Source organism: Heptranchias perlo, chromosome 20 (genome assembly GCF_035084215.1).
Source record: "Heptranchias perlo isolate sHepPer1 chromosome 20, sHepPer1.hap1, whole genome shotgun sequence".
NCBI classification, from domain to species: domain Eukaryota; kingdom Metazoa; phylum Chordata; class Chondrichthyes; order Hexanchiformes; family Hexanchidae; genus Heptranchias; species Heptranchias perlo.
Window position 1 is genome coordinate 51753490 of NC_090344.1, and position 23210 is coordinate 51776699.

At 43.7% G+C, this 23210-nt stretch overlaps 1 protein-coding gene across 2 annotated transcripts; it reads left to right on the forward strand.

The window, feature by feature from the left end:
- The first annotated feature begins 216 nt into the window (after nucleotides 1–216).
- Nucleotides 217–22354, forward strand: polr3d (polymerase (RNA) III (DNA directed) polypeptide D). 2 transcript variants are annotated; one of them, XM_068001374.1, is made up of 10 exons: nucleotides 217–412; nucleotides 2396–2520; nucleotides 7325–7504; nucleotides 9535–9578; nucleotides 11958–12112; nucleotides 13456–13580; nucleotides 14593–14758; nucleotides 16675–16946; nucleotides 18321–18473; nucleotides 20669–22354. In XM_068001374.1, the coding sequence occupies exons 3-10, from the start codon at nucleotides 7340–7342 to the stop codon at nucleotides 20786–20788; spliced, it is 1200 nt and encodes a 399-aa protein (XP_067857475.1). In that variant the 5' UTR covers nucleotides 217–412; nucleotides 2396–2520; nucleotides 7325–7339; the 3' UTR covers nucleotides 20789–22354. The 2 variants fall into 2 exon arrangements, with proteins under 2 accessions (XP_067857475.1, XP_067857476.1); XM_068001375.1 differs by lacking the exon at nucleotides 2396–2520.
- Nucleotides 22355–23210: the final 856 nt, after the last annotated feature.

The following is a 23210-nucleotide window of genomic DNA, read 5'->3' on the forward strand; positions in this document are numbered from 1 at the left end:
CCGGCACCTCCACAGCATTGGCAACTAAAAGTGTGGCAGACATCAAACATGGGTCACATTTTTAAAGCCACATGGCTGAATCCCACTATCAATGTGAGTCCTGGCATCTGTGATAAAATTAGCAACTCTCTCATTACTTCCGCCCCGCTTCCAGGCGCCATCTTAGTGCAGGGCAAAAGGGGGCTCTCCGCCACGCATGCTCACTCGACGGGAGGCTCTTTTGCCCCGCACTAAGATGGCGACTGGAAGCGGGGCAGAAAGCGGTCGAGAGCGAGTGTGATGGTGGCGCGGTAAGGCCGGGAAAAAGGAGGAAATAATCCGGTTGGGGAAAGCCCGTGGAAAGCGAGAGCGCAGCGAAGAGTTCGGCAGAGCGGGTTTAGCATCAATCTCGAGGATTAGCGCCCGTCTCCAGGTAACTGCGGCCCAGCGCAACTGGGGGGGTTCCGGAGCCTGAGGGGGTTGCGGTTAAATTCTGGCATGGGAAGAAGTCAGTATTGTAATAAAGGGCGAGATATCCACCCAACCTGTATTAGAAAACAACGTCCAATATGTGCAAATGAAACATTAAATTAAGCACCACCAAACCAATTCACGCAGCAGCAGCTCTATTAAATATACATGTGGCTGGGAACAGTGCATTTACCCCCATTTCCATTTGCCCCCATTTCCATTTGCCCCCATTTTTGATCGCCTCCCCTGTTTTTGATCGCCCATTGTGTAACCAAACTTGTCTGAAGCTGTGTTCTGGGGAAGGCATGATGTGGAGATGCCGGTGATGGACTGGGGTGGACAAATGTAAGGAATCTTACAACACCAGGTTATAGTCCAACAGCTTTATTTGAAAATCACAAGCTTTCGGAGCTTTCCTCCTTCGTCAGGTGTGTGAAGGTTTCCATAAAAGCACCGCATATATAGTCACAGAACAATGCCTGGTGATTACAGATAATCTTTCCAACTGCCCGTTATCACACCTCTGCATGGATGGTGTTCAGACAGGGGAACATTACACCCAAGACCGCTGAATACACAATCCGCACCCATGAGGACGGCCTCATGTCTTGGATTCATGTCACGCTACATATAACCCTACCAGGGGAAAAAAAAAGATATTTGTTTTTAATACAACTGGCCATTCTTTGTCTCTCTGTCTTTGTAATCTGACCGCTTGCGTATTCAGTGGTCTTGTGTGTAATGTTCCCCTGTCTGAACACCATCCATGCAGAGGTGTGATAACGGGCAGTTGGAAACATTATCTGTAATCACCAGGCATTGTTCTGTGACTATATATGCGGTGCTTTTATGGAAACCTTCACACCTGACGAAGAAGGAAAGCTCCGAAAGCTTGTGATTTTCAAATAAAACTGTTGGACTATAACCTGGTGTTGTAAGATTCCTTACATTCTGGGTAAGGGGCAGTGTAACAGATTCTGTCTGTCTGGAACCTACACGGCAGCGACTGGCCTACATTTGGAAAGACAGTATAGAGCATAAAAGAAACGCACTCCACGCAATGCACAGGATAGATTCAAATGGTGAAGATCTTCGGCCCATTTAGGTACAGGATCTGTATCTTAATTCCATTTACCTGCCTTCATTCTGTAACCCTTAATACTCTTGCCTAACAAAAATCTATCAATCTTAGTTTTGAAATTTTCAATTAACCCAGCCTCAACAGCTTTTTGGGAGAGAGAGAGTTCCAGATTTCCACTCCCCTTTGTGTGAAGAAGTGTTTCCTGACATCACCCCTGAACGGCCGAGCTCTAATTCATGCCCCCTGTCCTGGACTCTCCCACCAGAGGAAATAGTTTCTCTATCTACCCAATCAAATCCTTTCATCATCTTAAACACCTCAATTAGATCACCCCTTAATCTTCTATATTCAAGGGAATACAAGCCTTGTCTATGCAACCTGTCCTCATAATTTAACCCTTTTAGCCCCGGTATCGTTCAGGTGAATCCTCGCTGCACCCCCTCCAAAGGCAATATATCCTTTCTGGGGTGCGGTGCCCAGAACTGAATGCAGTCTCCAGAGCTCTGTACAGCTATAACATGAGTTCCACTTCTTTTGTCTTCCAGCCCTCTTGAGATGAATGCCAACATTCCATTAGCCTTTTAAATTAGTTTTTGTATCAGTTCACCAGCTTTTAGTGATTTCTACCCCATAATCTCTCTACTCATCCATAGTTCCTAGCTTCTCACCATTTAGAAATACTCTGATCTGTCTTTCTTAGGTTCAAAGAGGATGACACAGTTTTGTCCACTCGCTTAATCTGTCAATGTCCCCTTGCAATTTTCTGCTCCCATCTACACTATTTACTGTGCCACTTAGCTTAGATATAGGGCTCTCGATTCCTTCATCCAAGTCACTTATAAATATTTGATCTCATTCTTCCAGGATATCAACAGTACCATCTCCCCATTACAGCATCCAGCTGTTTCTTGAATGAGCCCATTGTCCTGGCCTCAACTACCCTCCCTGGAACTTGTTATTGATCTGTTTGTTTTGGGCCATAACAGAAGGTACGACCTTGTGTGTTTGTGTCACTGGGGGAGTTTTAAGCAGGTTTGGTTCTTTGATCAGCTTAGAATATCTTTCTTTAAAATCCTTGCACAGATGTTATCATATTTGTTTCTGTGGAGTTATTATAAATTACAGTCATTTACAGCATTCAGATGTGATTTCTGATGGGATCATTCAGTTGTGTTGTGGGTTGTGTCACAACCTCTCCTGCATATACCATGAGATCAACTAACTGAGTGCAGATTGAAGCTGGCTCCTTCCAATTGTGTGCTACACTGTATAGTGCTTTCTACCCTCTAAGCCAGGGTGTCCAACCCTCAAGAACTACATGCAACCCTTGAAGCTGGAAAGGGGATGAGAGTGGAACTAGGGAAAGTAAACTAGAAAAAAAAATTGACAGACAAGGAAATAGAACAGCAGTTGATAATATTCAAAACGGCGATCAATAGAGTTCAGGAGAAATATATTCCTCTGAAAAGCAAGAACAAACTAGCCAATAATGAAATCCCATAGTTCAATAAAGAGGTAAGGGTAAAATTGAAACAAAAGAAAAAGGCATACACTAAGTAAATAGACAACAAAGGAGAGGATGACAAAAGGGAATATGAAGAGGTTAGGAAAGAACTCAAAAAAACAATTAGGAAAGCAAAGAGGAACGACGAGATTAAATTATCGAGGAATATAAAAAGAAATAGTAAAGTATTCTACAGACACATAAATAACAAAAGAAAAATCAGGATAAGGATAGGGCCACTAAGGGATGCACAAGATAAACTCACAGGTAACGACAGCGAAATGGCAGAAATATTGAATAGTTACTTTGCCCCCGTATTTACCAGGGAGACTAACAAGGTGGGCAGGACATTAGAAGAAGAGGTCGAAAAAGATATAAAGACATTTAAGATAGAAAGGGGGGAGATAATTAAAAAACTAATCTAATTTAGGGAGGCTAAGACCTTTGGACTGGATGGATTGCATCTGCGAATATTAAAAGAAGTTAGGGAGAAGATAGCAGAGGCACTATGACACATATATAATAATTCACTAGAAATGGGAATAGTGCCAGAGGACTGGCGGACAGCTAATGTTATTATATTTAAAAAGGGAGATAGAACAAGTCCAGCAACTATAGATCAGTTAGTTTAAGGTCGGTGGTAGGAAAAATAATGGAATCTTTACTCAATATAAAGACATCCAGAGAATGAAAATATAATAAAGAATAGTCAGCACAGATTTCAGAAGGGAAAGTCATGCTTGACCAACCTTATTGAATTCTTTGAAGAAGTAACAAAAAAATTAGACAAGAGTAATGCAGTAGATGGAATATATTTGGATTTTCAAAAGGCCTTGGCCTTCGATAAGGTATCACATTGTAGACTCCTGTCGAAGGTCAGAGCATCTAGAGTCAGGGGACAGGTGGCAGAATAGATAGCAAGCTGGCTACAAAACAGTAAGCAGAGAATCGGGGTTAAGGGTAGCTACTCAGACTGGCAAAAGGTGGGAAGTGGTGTTCCACAGGGATCAGTGCTGGGACCACTGCTCACAAATTACATCAACGATTTGGACTTGGGAATCGGACAATTTAAACATTTGCGGACGACACCAAATTGGGGTGGTGTAGTTAGTACAAAGGAAGAATGTGTCAAAATGCAAGAGGACATGAAAAAACTTGCAGAATGGGCATGTAATTGGCAAATGAATTTCAATATAAATATGAGTGAGATGGTGCATTTTGGCAGGAAGAATAAGGAGGCCACATACATCTTGGATAATAAGAGTCTAAACGGGATAAAGGAGCAAAGGGATCTAGGTGTACAGATACACAAATCACAAAGTAGCAATGCAGGTAAATAAGGTCATAAAAAAGGCAAATCAAGCACTAGGGTTCATTTCTAGAGGGAGAGAATTGAAAAACAAAAAAGTTATGTTAAAAATGGAGTATTGTGAACTCTTCTGGTCTCCATATTATAGAAAGGATATCGAGGCATTAGAGAGGCTACAAAAAATGTTCACAAGGATGATACCAGAACTGAGAGGATATCCTTCATCAGGAAAGGCTGAACAGGCTGGAGCTCTTTTCTCTAGAAAGGAGAAGGCTGAGGGGTCTAGTAGAGGTCTTTAAGATAATGATAGGGATTGATAGGGTAGATGTAGAGAAGATGTATCCACTTGTGGGGGAGTCCAAAACTAGAGGTCATAAATATAAAATAGTCGCTAATAAATCCAATAGGGAATTCGGGAGAAACTTCTTTACCCAAAGAGTGGTCAGAATGTGGAACACGTTACCACAAGGAGTAATTGAGGCAAATTGCATAGATGCATTGAGATGAAGTAGGGTGGGAGGAGGCTCGTGTGGAGCATAAACAGTGGCATGGATCAGTTGGGCCGAATGGCCTGTTTCTGTTCTGTAGTTTCGATGTAAATCGATGTAAGTTCAGGCAAGCTGTTCCTAGTTGTGTCTATACTTGAATTTTGTGGGCCTGGGCTTTAGCAAGGGCTGTTCTTAACACTGTGGTCTCTTTGGTGAAAAAAATCAAGAGGTAAAGGACAGTATAAGACATAAGGCAAGGGCATACAAAAAGGCAAAAAATGGCGCAGATCCTGGCGAATGGGAAAGATACAAAGATCAACAAAGGGTCACAAAACAGATAGTAAGAGTTACAAAAAGAGAGTATGAAAAGAAACTTGCAAGGGATATCAAAACCAATACAAAGAACTTTTATAGTTACATTAGGGAAAAGAGGGTGGTCAGGAGCAGTGTTGGCCCCTTAAAAACTGAAAGTGGGGATATTGTCATTGACAATGGGGAAATGGCGGACATGTTGAACAATTACTTTGCGTCAGTATTTACAGTCGAAAAAGAGGATAGCGTGCAGGAAATCCCAAGAAAACTAATATTGAATTGGGGACAGGGACTCGATAAAATTAACATAAGTAAAGCAACAGTAATTAAGAAAATAATAGCACTAAAGAGTGACAAATCCCCAGGACCAGATGGTTTCCATCCCAGGGTTTTAAAGGAAGTAGGTGAGCACATTGCAGATGCCCTAACTATAATCTTTCAAAGTTCTCTAGATTCAGGAACTGTCCCTCTAGATTGGAAAATTGCACATGTCACTCTGCTTTTTAAGAAAGGAGAGAGAGGGAAACCTGGGAATTATAGACCAGTTAGCCTAACATCTGTTGTGGGGAAAATGCTGGAGTCTATAATTAAGGATAGGGTGACTGAACATCTCGAGAATTTCCAGTTAATCAGAGAGAGCCAGCATGGATTTGTGAAAGGTAGGTCGTGCCTGACAAACCTGATTGAATTTTTTGAAGAGGCGACTAAAGTAGTGGACAGGGGAATGTCAATGGATGTTATTTATATGGACTTCCAGAAGGCATTTGATAAGGCCCCACATAAGAGACTGTTAGCTAAGATAGAAGCCCATGAAATCGAGGGAAGAGTACGGACTTGGTTAGGAAGTTGGCTGAGTGAAAGGCAACAGAGGGTAGGGATAATGGGAAGGTACTCACATTGGCAGGATGTGACTAGTGGAATCCCGCAGGGATCTGTCTTGGGGCCTCAATTATTCACAATATTTATTAACGACTTAGAAAGTCTCATATCTAAGTTTGCCGATGACACAAAGATTGGTGGCATTGTAAGCAGTGTAGATGAAAACATAAAATTACAAAGGGATATTGATAGATTAGGTGAATGGGCAAAACTGTGGCAAATGGAATTCATTGTGGACAAATGTGAGGTCATCCACTTTGGATCAAAAAAGGATAGAACAGGGTACTTTCTAAATGGTAAAAAGTTAAAAACAGTGGATGTCCAAAGGGACTTAGGGGTTCAGGTACATAGATCATTGAAGTGTCATGAACAGGTGCAGAAAATAATCAACAAGGCTAATGGAATGCTGGCCTTTATATCTGAGAGTACAAGGGGGCAGAAGTTAAGCTGCACAAAACCCTGGTTAGACCGCACCTGGAGTACTGTGAGCAGTTCTGGGCACCGCACCTTCGGAAGGTCATATTGGCCTTGGAGGGAGTGCAGCGTAGGTTTACTAGAATGATACCCGGACTTCAAGGGTTAAGTTACGAGGAGAGATTACACAAATTGGAGTTGTATTCTCTGGAGTTTAGAAGGTTAAGGGCTGATCTGATCGAAGTTTATAAGATATTAAGGGGAACAGATAGGGTGGATAGAGAGAAACTATTTCCGCTGGTTGGGGATTCTAGGAGTAGGGGTCACAGTCTAAAAATTAGAGCCAGACCTTTCAGGAGCAAGATTAGAAAACATTTCTACACACAAAGGGTAGTCGAAGTTTGGAACTCTCTTCCGCAAACGGCAATTGATACTAGCTCAATTGCTAAATTTAAATGTGAGATAGATAGCTTTTTGGCAACCAAAGGTATTAAGGGATATGGGCCAAAGGCAGGTATATGGAGTTAGATCACAGATCAGCCATGATCTTATCAAATGGCGGAGCAGGCACGAGGGGCTGAATGGCCTACTCCTGTTCCTATGTTCCTATAAATCAGAAAACTAAGACCTGTCAGTGTCTATGACTTTGAGATGTATACAAATTAATGGCATGTAATCTTTAAACTATCTGTGGCCCCCCGATATGCACCTATTGTGTCCCATGAAGACCAAAAACTTGGATACTCTCCTGTAACCATCAGAGAGCAGCTTTGTTAGTTTTAAAGGCTGTGATTTTGGAGGGTACTGTATGGTTTTAACTTTACTCATTCGGTTTCCTGATTGTTATGGTTTTTGGAACTGTACTAACTCGTTCCTTTATTGTGCAGATTGCTTGAGCTGCGATGTCTGAGAGAGCACCCAGTGGAGACCCTGGCAACCCCAGCGGTATCAGAGCTGCCGTTACGGCAGGCAGGGGTCTGCCAGGTCGACGGAGTTCTGCCACTGTTACTCCAGGCCGCCTGCCTTCCATTCGCTCGCGGGATCTAACATTGGGAGGAATGAAAAAGGTCAGTGGCATTGAATGAGTGTTTGGGTCGAGAGCAGATCTGCCCGTTTTTTTGGTGTTAATGTGGGACCCCAGTTGCAGGACTTTGGTGGAGGACACTGATTTCTGGAATAAAAATAGAAAACGGGATTACAAAGCGGGTCAGTCAGCCTCTGTGAAGAGAAAAGAGATTTGCGTTTTGCATGTAACCCATTTTCTCTTTCAGATGCTGACTGATCTATTATGCATTTGCAGCATTTTCTGTTTTTATTTCAGGTTTCCGGCACTCAGTCCGTTTCTATTATTGGAAATCAGTAGTGCTTACTGGACTGAGCCTAATACATGAAGCAAGGTCTAGGGGAGAGCTGGACAGTGATTGATGAAGTGTAATGCTGCTGAGTGCTTGTGCCATGCTGCAACACCCCAAAAGCTTCTTTGTGGAGACTTGTGAAAGTTCTACCTCTTTATACAGTGCAGTAAGTTTTTAATAAGTGTCAGCCGTGGCTCAGTGGGTAGCACTCCTGCCTCTGAGTCAAAAGGTCATGGGTTCAAGTCCCACTCCAGAGACTTGAGCACATAATTCAGGCTGACACTTCAGTGCAGTACTGAGGGAGTGCTGCACTGTCAGAGGTGCCATCTTTAAACCAAGGCCCTATCTGCACTCTCAGATGGATGCAAAAGATCCCATGGCTCTATTTTGAAAAAGAGCGAGAGTTTTCCCCGGTGTCCTGGCCAATATTTGTGCCTCAACACCTAAAACAGAGTATCTGGTCATTTAATTCACAGCTGTTGTGGGACCTTGCTGTACAGAAATTTGCTACCGCATTTCCTACATTACAACAGTGACTACACTTCAAACTTAAAACATATATCTACATTAAAATAAATGATTTGTATAGAGCCTTATCCTGTTGTTAAAACTTCTTGTTTCGCATTAGGAAGTGAGTTGACTGTTATGTCGGCAAAATTCATTGGCCCAGATGTCTTTTGAATGTTGTTTATCTCACCTTGGAATCATCAGCATGTTTTATAATCTAAAAAGATGAGAGGAGTCAAACTGGTAATGTACCGTAGGTAGCACACCTGTTCAGTAAGCTGCACTGTGCCTGTCCATTGTGGAGTTTGGCATTCACTTTTTTTACGTGAATTTTCTCGAAGGATTGTTGACATTGATAATGTTGCTTTCTCTGGCCCACCAAATCTCCTATTTTGGTTTCTGTAAAGGAATGGTTCACTTCAATTTCAGTTGGCAGGAGAATTGCTGACAATTGCAGCCAGTAACAATCTGCCATGTGAAATTTATACAAAAATACATTTCTAAAAGTTGACAAGCGACATGGTGTTCCTCCTTACTCCATCTGGACTGTCATTTATAATTTGGCATGGCTAATGGAACTGCAACTGATGCAACCTGGTCACATCTAGGCAGTGTGGTACAGTGACGCCCTGTACCTCAACTGGAGGTAGGGCTGCTGGGTTAGCAGATGACTGGCTACCCTTGTTTTTAAGAAAACATACATTTCCCCAATGGCATAGTGGGTAAATGCACCACCAGGTGTAGTACACTAAGACCAGAAGGCCCCAATTTTAACCCCTAGTCTGTCCAGAGCTGGCTGAGTCAGCAGTGGATTGCTCCGTACTCCTGGGCTAGGAAGTGGACAAACCACTCAGGGTTTTCACTTCTGATTGCGATCCAGTGATGGGGCTGTGGAAGTCTCGTGAGGACAGGAGTGGGCTCGGCTGTAATGCCGTACGTAGTTCAATAGTCTGACAACTTCAGTTTGCAAATGAGTTTAGGCAGTGGAATGTCTAATTTTTTGAGCTGAATAGTAATAAGAACAATTGGGTCCAGGATTTAGCTTGAATGAGCCCATTTATGGAATTGACTGGGATTTGGTTCAACAAGGGTTTCCTGCATTTTAAGATTAAACAAGTTCTCTCTAACTCTTTAAAGGCCACTGAAATGACCAGAGAATAACAACTGCAAAAAAAACAGAAATCAAACACTAGTTGATGTGAACTGTGAGTAACAAGTGATGTCCTCTCTTGCAGAAAACTTTCACTCCTAACATCATCAGCAGGAAGGTTAAGGAAGAGTGAGTATTTTTTTGCTACGAGGAATTTGTGACAGTTTTGGTTTTGGTATTCCATTTTGTGGTAATTACAAGTTATCAGCTGGGTGAATCACTGAATAAAATTGGGATATCAAGTGCAGAGAGGTGGATGTGGATCAGTGCACTTGGCCTCCACTTGCTGAGTACCTTCTCTCATACATGTCTCTAGGGAGTTACGAGCAGAGGCTGAAAGCTTCCTTACAGGGATGGGGAATGAGCCACTCTCGTACATCCCTTACAAGGATCGAGATGCCTTCTTGTGCCTCTCTTCCTTGGTGGACAAGTGGTTGTCCATATTACATAGAATTACGTAGAATCTACAGCACAGAAACAGGCCATTCGATCCAACTGGTCCACACATACACCAGTGTTTATACTCCACACCAGCCTCCTCCCACTCTAATAACCTCTTCTAACCCTGCCTCCATAACCCTCTATTCCCTTCACCCTCTAGTTTGCATCAAACCTTCCCTTAATACTATCTGTTTCAATCTCTCTGTGGCAGTGAGTTCCAATTCTTTATTTGATTTGTTTGTGGCTATCTTATGTTTATGCCCTGTTGTTCTGGACTCACCATACCGGGTGCAGTAGTCCAGTGGTTATAATACTGGACCAGCAACCCAGAGGTTGTGACTTCAAATCCCACCGTGGCAAATTGTGAAATAGAATTCAATAATTTATGACTGGTTTCTATTGTGCTTCAGGGAAAGGGAGCGTGCTGCTCCTCCCCGATCTACTCCACACTCCTCTTATTCTCTTAACGCCCTCTGAAGCACCCTAGCAACCCACTCTGGGATGGGCAATAAATGCAGCCTTGCTAGCATTGCCCAAAACCCAAAAACAAACACTGAAAAAGTTCTTTACAGCCAGTTAAGAGATACATCAGCCGAGGCCTGGGAGTAGTTTGGCTGAGAGTGATGTATAGTAAATGGAAAGGGAGATACAATGTTGTTTAATTGTCCTTTTTACCCCTTAACTGAAGTTCTTTCCCTTTTTGAGTTACCTCTGCCACTCCCATTCATCAGCCCCCATCTGGGAGGATAGATGTCTAATTGCCTACTAAGGTACATGGGTTAACTCAGCTGCTTATCCCTTTCCTGAGGGAGTCCTTACCCTGAAGGGGCCAATGAAGGTTATAAATCATTGCACATTTGAATTCAATCATTTCAGTGTCCACTTTTGGTTCTTGTACTGTTCTGTGAAGGTTTCAGCACCATTCATTGCCAGTGAGATTCTCGAAGAAGACTCTTTTCCACGTTTTGAAATGATTGGAAAGAAATGTATATTAAAGATGAGAGAGAGTGCAGTTCAGGCTCCTAATTCACAGGAGGAATAGCAATGAGGTATTGACTCCATCTGTGTAAGCAGACTGTGGAGAATCTCTTGTGTCTGACAGTGCCTCTCTTATCTTTTTATTGTTGTAAATGTATAAACATGAAACTTCTGCACTTCAGTCATTATAATAACTTGTTTTCTGGCACAGTGTAATGCTGGGTGTGTGAGATTTTCAACTGTGTCCACTTGGAGTGTGAAAAGCAACAACAACTTGCGTTTATACAGCGTCTTTAACGTAGTAAAATGTCCCGAGGCGCTTCACAGGAGCGATTATCAAACAGATTTTGACACAATCCACATAAGGAGATATTAGGACAGGTGACCAAAAGCTTGGTCAAAGTGGTAGGTTTTAAGGAGAAGGGAGAGGCGGAACGGTTTAGGGAGGGAATTCCAGAGCTTAGGGTCTAGGCAGCTGAAGGTACGGCCGCCAATGGTGGAGCGATTTAAAATCGGGGATGCACAAGAGGCCAGAATAGGAGCACCCAGTGGTATAATTCTAGATCATGCCTTTCCAAACGTGAACTGTGTGCGGAGAGAGCACTTTGAGCTGGATGAGACTGGTGGGAACAGGGCTGTCACTGGAGGTGGGTGCGGATTGAAGGGATGAAATAAGAGCATTGCTCAGGAAGCATGTTGACTTCAGTGAAACTTTTCTTACAATGTACTGCTACCACAGCTGGAAATAAGCCCAGTGAGAACATGGATATTTGGAATTAACGTCTGGGTGAGATTCTGTCAGACCACCTTGTCTCATCTGTATATGTTGGATGCTTTTAGCTAGCTAGTTTCTGAATTTCCTCCTGCTTGCTCCTCTTCTCCACCAGTGATGTGTTGGTATCACATGAAAGACCGACGCACACATCCCAAGTCCACAGGATAGTGGATGCTGAAGATGATTGATCACATCTTGCTAACCAACTCACTGACATGATCTTCTTTCAAGCTAAAGACCTGCTTTTGATTTTGAATTGCTGACTAAGAGGGAGTTTATTTGTATCTTTGTAAAAGTTTTTTCTTCTCTGACAGACCAAAGGAGGTAGATGCATCTCAGAGAAAAGAGAAGAAAGAGCGAGACAGAGATCGTCAAAGAGATGCACGGGGGCGGGGAAGAGGCAGACCAGAGACAATTCAGTCCCACTCCATCTTTGAGCAGGGACCAGCTGAAATGATGAAGAAAAGGGGTGAGAAATACATGGGGAGTCCGCAAATCTTTATGCCTTATGTTCTCATGACTTTTCCACTTATGTTTGCCTTCATTTCTTTGTGTTTCTGCACCGTAGCACACTGTAGGCTGCAATAAAATACTGAATGTATAAAGAGACTGCATGTTAGCTTGTATCTGTGCATGTTTTGCACGGGGCTCTGCTAGATCTGGCATTGTGTCCAAGCATGTACCAGATCCTTTCCATGGAATCCAAATAGAATAGCATCAACTTGCTTCGCCCTTGTGGATACAATAAAAATGGAGGCTGGTATGGTGTGGATTTGGCACCAGATGGGGAAGGCTGGGTGTTGGGCATCATTGAATGTGTCAAGTGTTTAATACTCATCTGACTTGAATTTTAATTTCACATGTTGTTTGTTTTTTGGTGGGTCTGGATTTTTTTTTCTTGTGTCTGGTGCCAAAAGGACAGGCAAGCTGCTCCCCAGGTCTCCTCTACTGTGTGACCAATGGATGGCTTCTAGGAGGCTGAAGCTGCCACCCAGTCAGAATATGGCCACTGGTTTATTTCTCCTCCATCCATAGGAAGATGCCCAGCTTTAAACCTGCACCTCCCAGGCTGAGGTGCTCAGGAATGGAACTTAACCGAGTGCGGAATCAAATCGCCCTCCCACTCTGTGGGACTGAGCATTCATGTTCATTCTCCCCTTTGCCTCTTCACTTATCTTTGTCCTTTAAAACATCCCATTCATAGTTTCTGTTTTGGCCTGATAATACACCAAGTTATACCATTTTGTTTATTTGTACTTGTCAACATTTGCGGACTGTTATCTGGATCTTTAAGGATTGTTGTTAAAGGAAACATTCAGGTTAAGATTCCATCATTGATCAGTTTTGCGAGAATGGTTTTGACTTGAATTCATGATTAGGAGAGCATTGTTGAAGAAACAGCTGTACGTGTGTGCTGTGGAGCAGGAACATGTGGGTTTACCCAGTAATCCTGTACAATCATACTGCTATGTGAAGCCAGGAGTTTCCCCATGGAAGGGACAGAACATTCCAGGGAAGCGTCACCATTCAGATTTTGTGTTCCCCCACCCACCCCACTGGCTGATTTTGGGATGACATTTGGGGAGGTCTGGGAACAGTTAATTGTCAGCATTTGTGGCCAGAGATAGCAAGGTGGTACCAAAGGGAGCTCACTATCAACACTACGAGCCCACCCCCATCCTCGAACAAACCGTGCTAAAGACAGTTAAATTATTACAGGGTGTTAATGTCGTGCACTTGTTCCTGGTTATCAATTGTCCAACTTTTCTAGCGTTACTTTTTATACACCTGACATTCACCTGTGCTTCACAGCTGGCTGGGATTCCTCCGTGGACATGAAGGAGTTTGGAACGTCCCCGATTATTAACATAAAGAAAGAAAAGCGGGAGTCGGAGGAGGAGACCAAACAGATTCTCCGCATGCTGGACCGGGATGATGTAAGCAGCGGCTATGGGATTCGTGGAATGCTTTCCAGTGGCATTGGTGGGGATTGTGTAAAAGTCTTCAACTTAGACCTACCACAAGGAGCAATAGTATAGATGCATTTAAGGGGAAGCTAGATAAACACGAGGGAGAAAGGAATAGAAGGACATGCTGATAGGGTGAGATGAAGAAGGTTGGGAGGAGGCTCGTGTGGAGCATAAACACCGACATGGACCTATTGGGCCGAATGGGCTCTTTCTGTGCAGTAAATTCCATGTAATAAATGCTGAGGCAGGACGTGGGGGATAGGATGGAAGGTTTATGTAAAAGAAACTAAGTGTGATTGCCCTGTTAGCAGTAGCTGAACCGTACAGACCAGGAAGGTCCAGGATTGGTTCCTGGTCTATGCTGAGCTCCTCCGTTGGAGGTAGTAGAAGCTCAGCAGTTGGCCTCAGTGCCCCAGTGCTGGAGAAGGCACCAATTAGCTAAGTTTCACCATCATGATTGCTATCCAGTGACACCTGCTGGATGTGCATGTGTGGACATCAGCTGAGGGCTAGGATTAGGCTTGGCTCAGGTGCCCCATTGGCTTTGCTCAGCTCGCCATCTAGGCCTTCGCTTAGACAAGATACAGCAAGGGTGCCTGTGACACTAGACCACAGCAAGAGCCTGTGCCTTTCAGAGGAGATAGCTTAGAGTTATGTCGGTATGGGATGGGGGGGCAGGAGCAGAACGAAGTGGGATGCTCCAGGGTTCAGTGTTGGGACCACTCCTGCTTCTAATACATCAATAACTTGGATTCAGGAACAAAATGCAAGCTGGTCACAATTGCAGACAATACGAAATAGAGATCAGCACAGACCAGAAATTGAGTCTCGGACCATCTCCTCAGCTGTACACTGTGAATTGTTTTTCTTCCTCAACTATTCAGAGCTCATTTATTAATTTCTTGTCCGCAGAAACGAAACATTATTTGTACCCATTCCACTGAGTGTTTTTCTTTGTGTGTTTGTCGGGTGTATGTAGTTTATTGATGACCCTGGTCTGAAAAATGACGCCCGGAACATGCCAGTCCAGCTTCCGTTGGCACAGTCGGGCTGGCTTTTCAAGGAGGAGATGGAGGACGAGGAGATGAAACCTGAACTGCAGGCCAAGGAGGAGAAGATGGAGGTGGACCTCTCTTCTGTGAAAGGTGTGAGTGCGTGTGGCAACGCAGGCTGCCATTGGGGCAGGGACGGGTGGTTTGTGAGAGGAAAACCATTTGGAGGTCAGAACTGACTGGCAGAGCTTGTTAGGCTCAGTTTGATTTTGTACATGCAGTCGACCAAATGATTTATCTTATTGTTGATCAGCTCGTGTGGAGCATAAATACTGGCATGGACCTGTTGGGCCGAATGGTCTGTTTCTGTGCTGTACATCCGATATATGTGATGATCCACCCACAGTGGTTGCCGTACACTGCTCCCATGTAATGCAGTCATTCAGATGGTGTTGTATAGAATGCCTTCGTGTTTATGTAGTGGTGGATGTATCAATTCGTTGACTATGAAATTTGATGCAAAATTTTTGTCTGTTTACGCTCCTGTGAAGTGCCATGGGACGTTTTACACCATTAAAGGCAAGTTATTGTTACGAATGGGGGTGGGGGGAGTCATTCACAATGGAAAGGAAGGGGAATTGATAGTAATGTAAGTGAATGAGTTGTTAGATAGTTTTATCATCAGAATTAGTGTGCATGTTGTGACATCACAATAACTTGTATTGGCTGAGAAAAGGAATGTGCACTGGCTGGTTTTGCTCCATGTGACAAATGTCTTTTAGCAGTTGCAAGATTCCACGTACATAAAGGGGAAGGGAACCAAAGGGATACTGTGGATAGGTGGGCTCGATGGACCGATGATCTTTGCCTGCCTGAAACTTACTGTGTCACGAAAAGTGTAATTTTCAGCACTTCAACTGATTGTGGTTTTAATGGGTGAGGGAGCAAACCTGCAGACTGGGCTCACCAATTGGTGTCATTCATGCATCAGTCTGACATTAATTTTTTAATAAGTAGTAGATGTCCTGTGGCATTGCTCACAGTGAGTTGGAGGATACATGGTTGTATATACATACAATAGGGCTGCTAGCAATAAATGTGATGAGGAAATTGTTACATAAGTAAGAGTGACATTTCCAGTAGGTGAATGCTACATTCAAGATTTTTTTAGTATGAGATATATAACATAAAATATAATTGTCTTGGTTAAAATTCATTCCCAGTCTGAGCTGGATTAGCTGATTAAGCCCAGCAGCAGTTGGGGTGCTCCGCATCACTGGACTGTGAAGGGTTAAATCTGTCTGCTTACCTTCTCCTGAGTCACTGCAGTTACCTGTGCTGGGACCCATATATTGGGTGGAGATCCAGTCAGGCTCCTCTGCGATGTGAACCTCCCCCCACATAGAAAGAGAAAGAAGAAAAACTTGCATTTCTATAGCACCTTTGACAACCTCAGGACATCTCAAAGTGCTTTACAGCCATTGAGTACTTTCGAAGTGTAGTCACTGTTGTAATGTGGGAAATGCGGCAGCCAATTTGCACCCAGCAAGATCCCACAAACAGCAATGTGACAATGACCAGATCATCTGTTTTAGTGATGTTGGTGGAGGGATAAATATTGGCAAAGACATTGGAGAGAACTCCTCTGCTCTTCTTGGAATAGGTGCTGTGAGATCTTTTACATCCACCTGAGAGGGCAGACGGGGCCTTGGTTTAACATCTCATCTGAAAGACAGCACCTCCGACGCAGCACTCCCTCACTACTGCACTGGAGTGTCAGCCTAGCTTATGTGCTTAAGTCTCTGGAGTGGGACTTGAACCCACAACCTTCTGACTCAGAGGCGAGAGTGCTACCACATAGTGTAATAACCAGCACTCACTGTCTAAACTCGCTCATGATAAATGGCCCCTTGGACGAACTGTTGAAGAGTAGCTTGCACCGTTTGAGAGGAAGGTGAAAACTGGAAGAAATAATTTCTTTCAATCATAGTGGTTTGTACATGCTTTTTCTGTTGTGTGTGTATTTATCTACGTTATGTAGTTACTTGGGTTTGTTGCTATATTTTCAGTTAAGGATGAACCTGGAGATGAAGGTGCTGCCAAAGAGACTCGGGTACCACAGAAAGCAAGTGTGGTGAAGAAGACTGCGACCGTGCCAAAGGATGTTTCGGTAGCCGAGCTGCTCCAGGAGCTGAGTGTGTGTAAGGATGACGAGCTGCTGTTTCTGCAGCTCCCTGACACGTTACCCGGCCAGGCACCCACCCGCGATGAGAAGCCCATAAAAGCTGAGGTTCAGACGGAGGATGGGCAGACCGTGTTACTGAAACAGGAGAAGAGTCAGGTCTGTATTGGGGAGTCATCAGTTATACTGTAGGGGTCACTGTGGTTATCTCCAACTGATAAAACTTTTCCAAAAATGGACATAACACCTAGCACTGAGGATTGGAAATATACCAATCGTAGTTGTGTGATAAATGTACAAAGTGTTAGGATACCTGGGACTGAGTTACAGGTTGTGGCCGCACCACTGTTATAAAGGTTCATCATAACCTCCTTGCTTTTGTACTCTATGCCTCTATTTATAAAGCTCAGGATCCCGTATGCTTTTTTAACCACTTTCTCAACCTGCCCTGCCACCTTCAACAACCTGTGCACGTATACCCCCAGGTCTCTCTGTTCCTGCATCCCCTTTAGAATTGTACCATTTAGTTTATATTGCCTCTCCTCATTCTTCCTACCGAAATGCATCACTTCACACTTCTCTGCGTTAAATTTCATCTGCCACGTGTCCGCCCAGCCTGACTATATCCTCTAGATGTCGATCACTATCCTCCTCACTGTTCACTACCCTTCCAAGTTTTGTGTCATCTGTAAATTTTGAAATTGTGCCCTGTACTCCCAAGTCCAAGACAAGTAGTGGTCCTTGTACTGACCCGTGGGGAACACCACTGTACACCTCCCTCCAGTTTGAAAAACAACCGTTCACCACTACTCTCTTTCCCGTCACTTAGCCAATTTTGTATCCATGCTGCCACTGCCCCTTTTATTCCGTGGGCTTCAATATTGCTGATGAACTTATTATGCGGCACTTTATCAAAAACCTTTTGGAAGTCTATCTACGCCGCATCAACCGCATTGCCCTCATCAAAAAACTCAATCAAGTTAGTTCAACACCATTTGCCTTTAACAAATCCGTGCTGGCTTTCCTTAATTAATCCACACTTGTCCAAGTGATTGTTAATTTTGTCCCGGATTATCGTTTCTAAAAATTTCCCCACCACCGAGGTTAATCTGACTGGCCTGTAGTTACTGGGTTTATCCTTACACCCTTTTTTGAACAAGGGTATATACATACATAGAATAACAGGTACCCGGGAGTGAGTTGCGGGCTGGAATCTAAACGAGGAGTTTGGATGGTTGATATATAGAATAGTTGATACCTGGGTGTGAGTTACAGGCTGATTTATATAAAGGGGATAAGGGATACCTGGGAGTGAATGATTATGTGGTATTGGACATTTTAAAGGAGCATTCCATCACTTTATAATCCAATGAGTTGTACCCCCTCCCATCCCATAATTATCCCTGGAATAGAAATACAAATTATATCTACATGGGCTGCTGCCACTCGAAGCTGTTCTTGGCCTGTACAGATTATTATGTCTGTACAGATAATTGAGTTGTTCTGTTACCAGTCAGTGTGTGTGTCCTGCAGGAACTGAAGCATGCTGAGAATACCTGCTCGCTGATTGATTTAACTGAAGGTCAAATTGGGAAACTGCTGATCAGGAAGTCTGGGAGAGTGCAGCTCGTCCTGGGGCAAGTCATCCTGGATGTTACCATGGGAACAACCTGTTCATTTCTCCAGGTGTGTTTCACACAGCTTTTTCTGAAGTGAGGCAGCCATTTACACTGAGCTCTGACTTTTCCTAGGAGGAGTCTCCTTACTTGTGAAAACTTTTAACTGTGTATCCCAGGTTAATTTTATGATGAGTTTTGTTCCTTTAGCTCAGTAACTTGACTGGAGTTTATTTCATTAATTCAGTGAGCATCACATTGTTTGATTGTTGTGGCAAAGGGTTTGTTATAAAATGAATAATTTAATCCTTCACTGTATTTTCGAACGGTGTCTCCTCTCCTCAAACACTGACTTGCAGGGAAAATTTCATTTATTTCTTCAGTTTTTGCACTGACCATCCTCCAGAATTAAGGTCACTTGCTCCTGGTGTTGCTCTTTAACCAGCTGTGGGCCTGTCAGCTACTCCGGTTTTTTCTCCTCCTCCTTGAGGAGTATAGACCGACCTCCACTTTCTGCCTCAGCAGTGACTTGGTGTTGAGGTAACCCTGTGTCCTTTGACTCGTTGGCGAGTCCATTCGCACACAGACTTGTTGTACTTCCTCCCTTTTTGGGTCACTTGCTCTGTACCTGGTTGAGAAGGCAGGTGAGTTGCAGTAGCAGGACCACAGAAACCAGCAGCTGGGAAGCCCATGAATGCATCTGGGATTGACTTTCTTATCCTGCTCCACCTTGTGGGAAATTACTCTCGATAATCCTGCAAGCCAGTGCCTTAATGGGTGAGGATAGCCCAGGTCTACGAGCAGTGGGAAGTTTTTGCTGATTACCTCGTGCTGTGCAATCTTTGGCCCTAGCCAGTTTGCATCTAAGTTAAGTTAATGCCACAAACAAAACTTTCTGTCCTCTCTCTTTCCGACTCCCCCCCCCCCCCCCCCTCCCCCCACTCCGTCTGATGGGGGCTTGTTGATAAATGCACTGCATGGTGTGATACTGAGCTGTACAGACCAGTGAGGTCTTAGGTTCAATCCCTGATTTCGGCTGGAGAGTTGCTGGCGTGCCCTGTGATTGCCAGTATTCGCTCTCTGGTCTCACATGGGAAAAATGGTAACTTGGCCTCGGTGATGGAGGGCTGCTGTGGAACTGTCCCCGTGGTATCAGCTGTGGCTCAGTGATAGCACGCTCGCCTCCGAGTCAGAAGGTCGTGGGTTCAAGTCCCACTCCAGACACTTGAGCACAAAATCTAGCTGCTGTCTTTCGGATGAGACATTAAACCGAGGCCCTGTCTGCCCTCTCAGGTGGATGTAAAAGATCCGACAGCCACTATTTTGTAGAAGAGCAGGGGAGTTCTCCCCGGTGTCCCAACCAATATTTATCCCTCCACCAACATCACTAAAACAGATTATCTGGTCATTATCACGTTGCTGTCTGTGGGATCTTGCTGTGCATAAATTGGCTGTTGTGTTTCCTACACTTCAAAAGTATTTCATTCGCTGTAAAGCGTTTTGAGATGTCCTGAGGTCATGAAAGGCACTATAGAAATACAAGTCTTCCTTTTCTTTTTTCCCCATGTGACGAGGGGATAAAGCAGGAAGCAGAAAACAGCTTTCATAGTATCGTAGTAGGTACAGCCAGGAGGAGACCGTTCGGCCCATCGTGCCTGTGCCGGCTCTTTGAAAGAGCTATTCAGTTAGTCCCACTCCCCTGCTCTTTCCCCGTAGCCCTGCAAATTTTTTCCCTTCAAGTATTTATCCAATTCCCTTTTGAAAGTTATTATTGAATCTACTTCCACCGCCCTTTCAGGCAGCGCATTCCAGATCAGAACAACTCGCTGTGTAAAAAAAATATTTCCTCATCTCGCCTCTGGCTCTTTTGCCAATCACCTTAAATCTGTGTCCTCTGGTTACTGACCCTTCTGCCACTGGAAACAGTTTCTCCTTATCTACTCTGTCAAAACCATTCATGATTTTGAACACCTCGATCAAATCTCCCCTTAACTTTCTGTTCTAAGCAGAATAATCCCAGCTTCTCCAGTCTCCTCACATAACTGAAGTCCCTCATCTCTGGCACCATTCTAGTAAATCTCCTCTGCACTCTCTCTAAGGCCTTGACATCCCTCCTAAAGTGTGGTGCCCAGAATTGAACACAATACTCCAGCTGAGGCCTAACCAGTGTTTTATAAAGGCTTAGTATAACTTCCTTGCTTTTGTACTTTATGCCTCTACTAATAAAGCCCAGGATCCCATAATTCTGTTTCCTTTTTGTTTAAGGAGCTGGTCTCTGTTGGAATTGGAGAGAACAGAACAGGAGAAATGACGGTGTTGGGACATATCAAACACAAGTTGGTTTGTTCTCCTGACTTTGAAACACTCCTTGAGCAAAAGCAATAGCTGGAATTTGAGGTGCGGATGTTGAAGATCTCACCACGCAAGAGAAGGGAGAAAAAGAAGAGGTTGGCAACTGGAGCTCCAGGTGTTCTCTCCAAGCTGGGGAATGCAGGAGGGCTCAGCAAAGTAATAAAAGGCCAGTTCCCAAAGGAAACTGGAGCGAAACTTTCTCTTTGGGGCTGTATTGTGTCAAGCTCAGGGTTTGTTCGAGTCTGGCTCCCCTCCAGACAATCTCTGGCTGCCAGCGAGGTGATATCTGATATAACAGCAGATGTTTTCCATGTAGTGAAACTGGGCCGTGGTAGCAACTGAAAAAGGCAGTGAGAGCTGGTGCTAGGCGTCTCGCTGGGGTGAAGCAGCCTATGAGGACTGGAGTCTCTGTTCTGCTGTGATCCCAGAGTTTGAACTTTGAGTTTACATTCACACTTTGGTTGAGTTTCAGAGTCTGCGTTACCAGGGACAGAAGATTAAACCCTACATCCTCTCTGCGCTTTGCTCTTGTTGAGCTGCCCCATGACCAATACCATTTTGTGCTCATTAGACTGTGTGTCAGAAGTTCTCCTAGTTTGGGTGGGGTGGGGGGGCGATTCCTCGGCCTGTGCCCAACCTATTTCCCCCACCATACAGCAGTCACCAGGTACAGTGCCTTATTGCTTTGATGTGCTATGTTACCCTTCCTGCTGAATATTTTATTTTGAGATTGTTGTGTGAATTATTTAAATTTGTTTTAAAATCTGCTTTCAACAGAAGATGTAACTTGTTTCCCATAGTTGGAATATACTTCAGTATTGTGCCTTGGAAACTGAGCATCCTTTTATTGTTGAGAGACCTCTTCATAGAATGTAATGTTTTTATACCAGGCAGTTGCGATATTAACAAAAATCAGTTAATCCAATACAGTTTAAAGTGGTGCTTTACATTTTATCTGCAGCACTCGTAATTCCCTGTCACATTTACTCCCACCCCTAGTGACAAGACTGTACCTGTCAGTACTTCACCCTAGTCTTATACAGCTCGAAATGCGTTCTCCAGACAGGGCACAATTTCTAACTGTACTGCAGGGTTTTTTTCGCAGTACTGAAAGCTTCACACGCTCAGCTTTACGTTGTACTGAAATCCCAGTGCTGTAATATTGCATTTTAAATCCACAATATTTGTCAGGGAAGCTCTGCTCCTGGTGTGCACCATGTTTTCCCTCTCTTTTCTAGCAAGGCTACAAGGCTTATGCCGAGCAATGTTACAGTGCAGGAGGGAGCTGAGGGCACTATTTACAGAATTAAATAGCCGCACTCAGTCCTTCATAAAATGATTACATAAATCACACATCCACCTGACAAATGTACAAAGTGAATATTAATATTGGCTGGTAGTGTACAGGATCTGAACCGGATAATGCAACGTTTCACTCTGGTGGTTTTGGTGCGCTCTTGACATGATGTACATTAAAATCATTTGGAAAGAGTTTTGGAAAATCCTACAGCAACATTCCCAGTGCTGTGCTATATTGGATTGTAATTATTTTTGGATCTTAATGTTCGGCAGATAATAGGAAATAAATTTTTTTTTTGAGATGTGCCTTTGTTCTGCTGATTTGGTCTCCAGTGGTTCATTGGTGTATGGAACCACAAAATGAGCTTGGAAAACTGACTTGTCTCAGCTGCTTGTTATTTACTAAGCAACTCTGAATATACCCAACTTAACTTTTCACTCACCAAAAACATACTCAAATGGGAGGAAATGACTCCTGAACAGAAACGTGATGCATCTTTCAGTACAGGCGGGCACTGGTTATTTGGGTAGGGATCAGCTGTCGCAGCAAAGGGACTGTGTAGTACAGATCCTAATGGGTGTGGGGTCAAAGCAGAAAAAAGACCCTAATTCAGTACCGATTATTAATCTCTCAGAGGCCACAGTGGAAAATGGAAAAATTTCACAGTCATGCTCTTTTGAGGTTGGCTTGAGGATCATTATTAATGGAGAGCAGAGAGAGCTTTACGCTGTATCTACATGATCGATACCTGACTGAGGAGTCCGCTTAGGCTGATGAAGTATTCACTAACATCCTTCACCTTGATGAACACAAAGTTCATACAAATAAGAATCCAAAAGCGGGGAAGGATTGGAGGTGAGACTGACTTTTAAATAGGAGTTGGTGACGTATTTTTGGTGAAGTTGTCTACAGTTGGAAAGTAATTCATCAGCTAACGAGCAAATGGAATAATATTCAAAAGGAGGGGTAATTTTCTGACTAAAATGCATCTTCTGTAAATCTAATAAGAAGGGAAGTCATTCTCCAACCACAGATGTAGGGGCATTCTCCTGAGGGACAAACCAGGATAAGCAAGGTAAAAATCTTCAAAATAGCACGGCATTGGTGCCTGCCCAGAAACTTAAGGTTGCTGTCCGCTGTCTTTGAACAGTCTTA

Bases quoted from the DNA above. Each gene is read 5' to 3' on its own strand.
- polr3d (XM_068001374.1), top strand. From the start codon at position 7,340: ATGTCTGAGAGAGCACCCAGTGGAGACCCTGGCAACCCCAGCGGTATC. The intron at 12,113-13,455 runs GTGAGAAATACA...TGTGCTTCACAG, and splicing joins TGAAATGATGAAGAAAAGGG to CTGGCTGGGATTCCTCCGTG. The intron at 13,581-14,592 runs GTAAGCAGCGGC...GGGTGTATGTAG, and splicing joins GCATGCTGGACCGGGATGAT to TTTATTGATGACCCTGGTCT.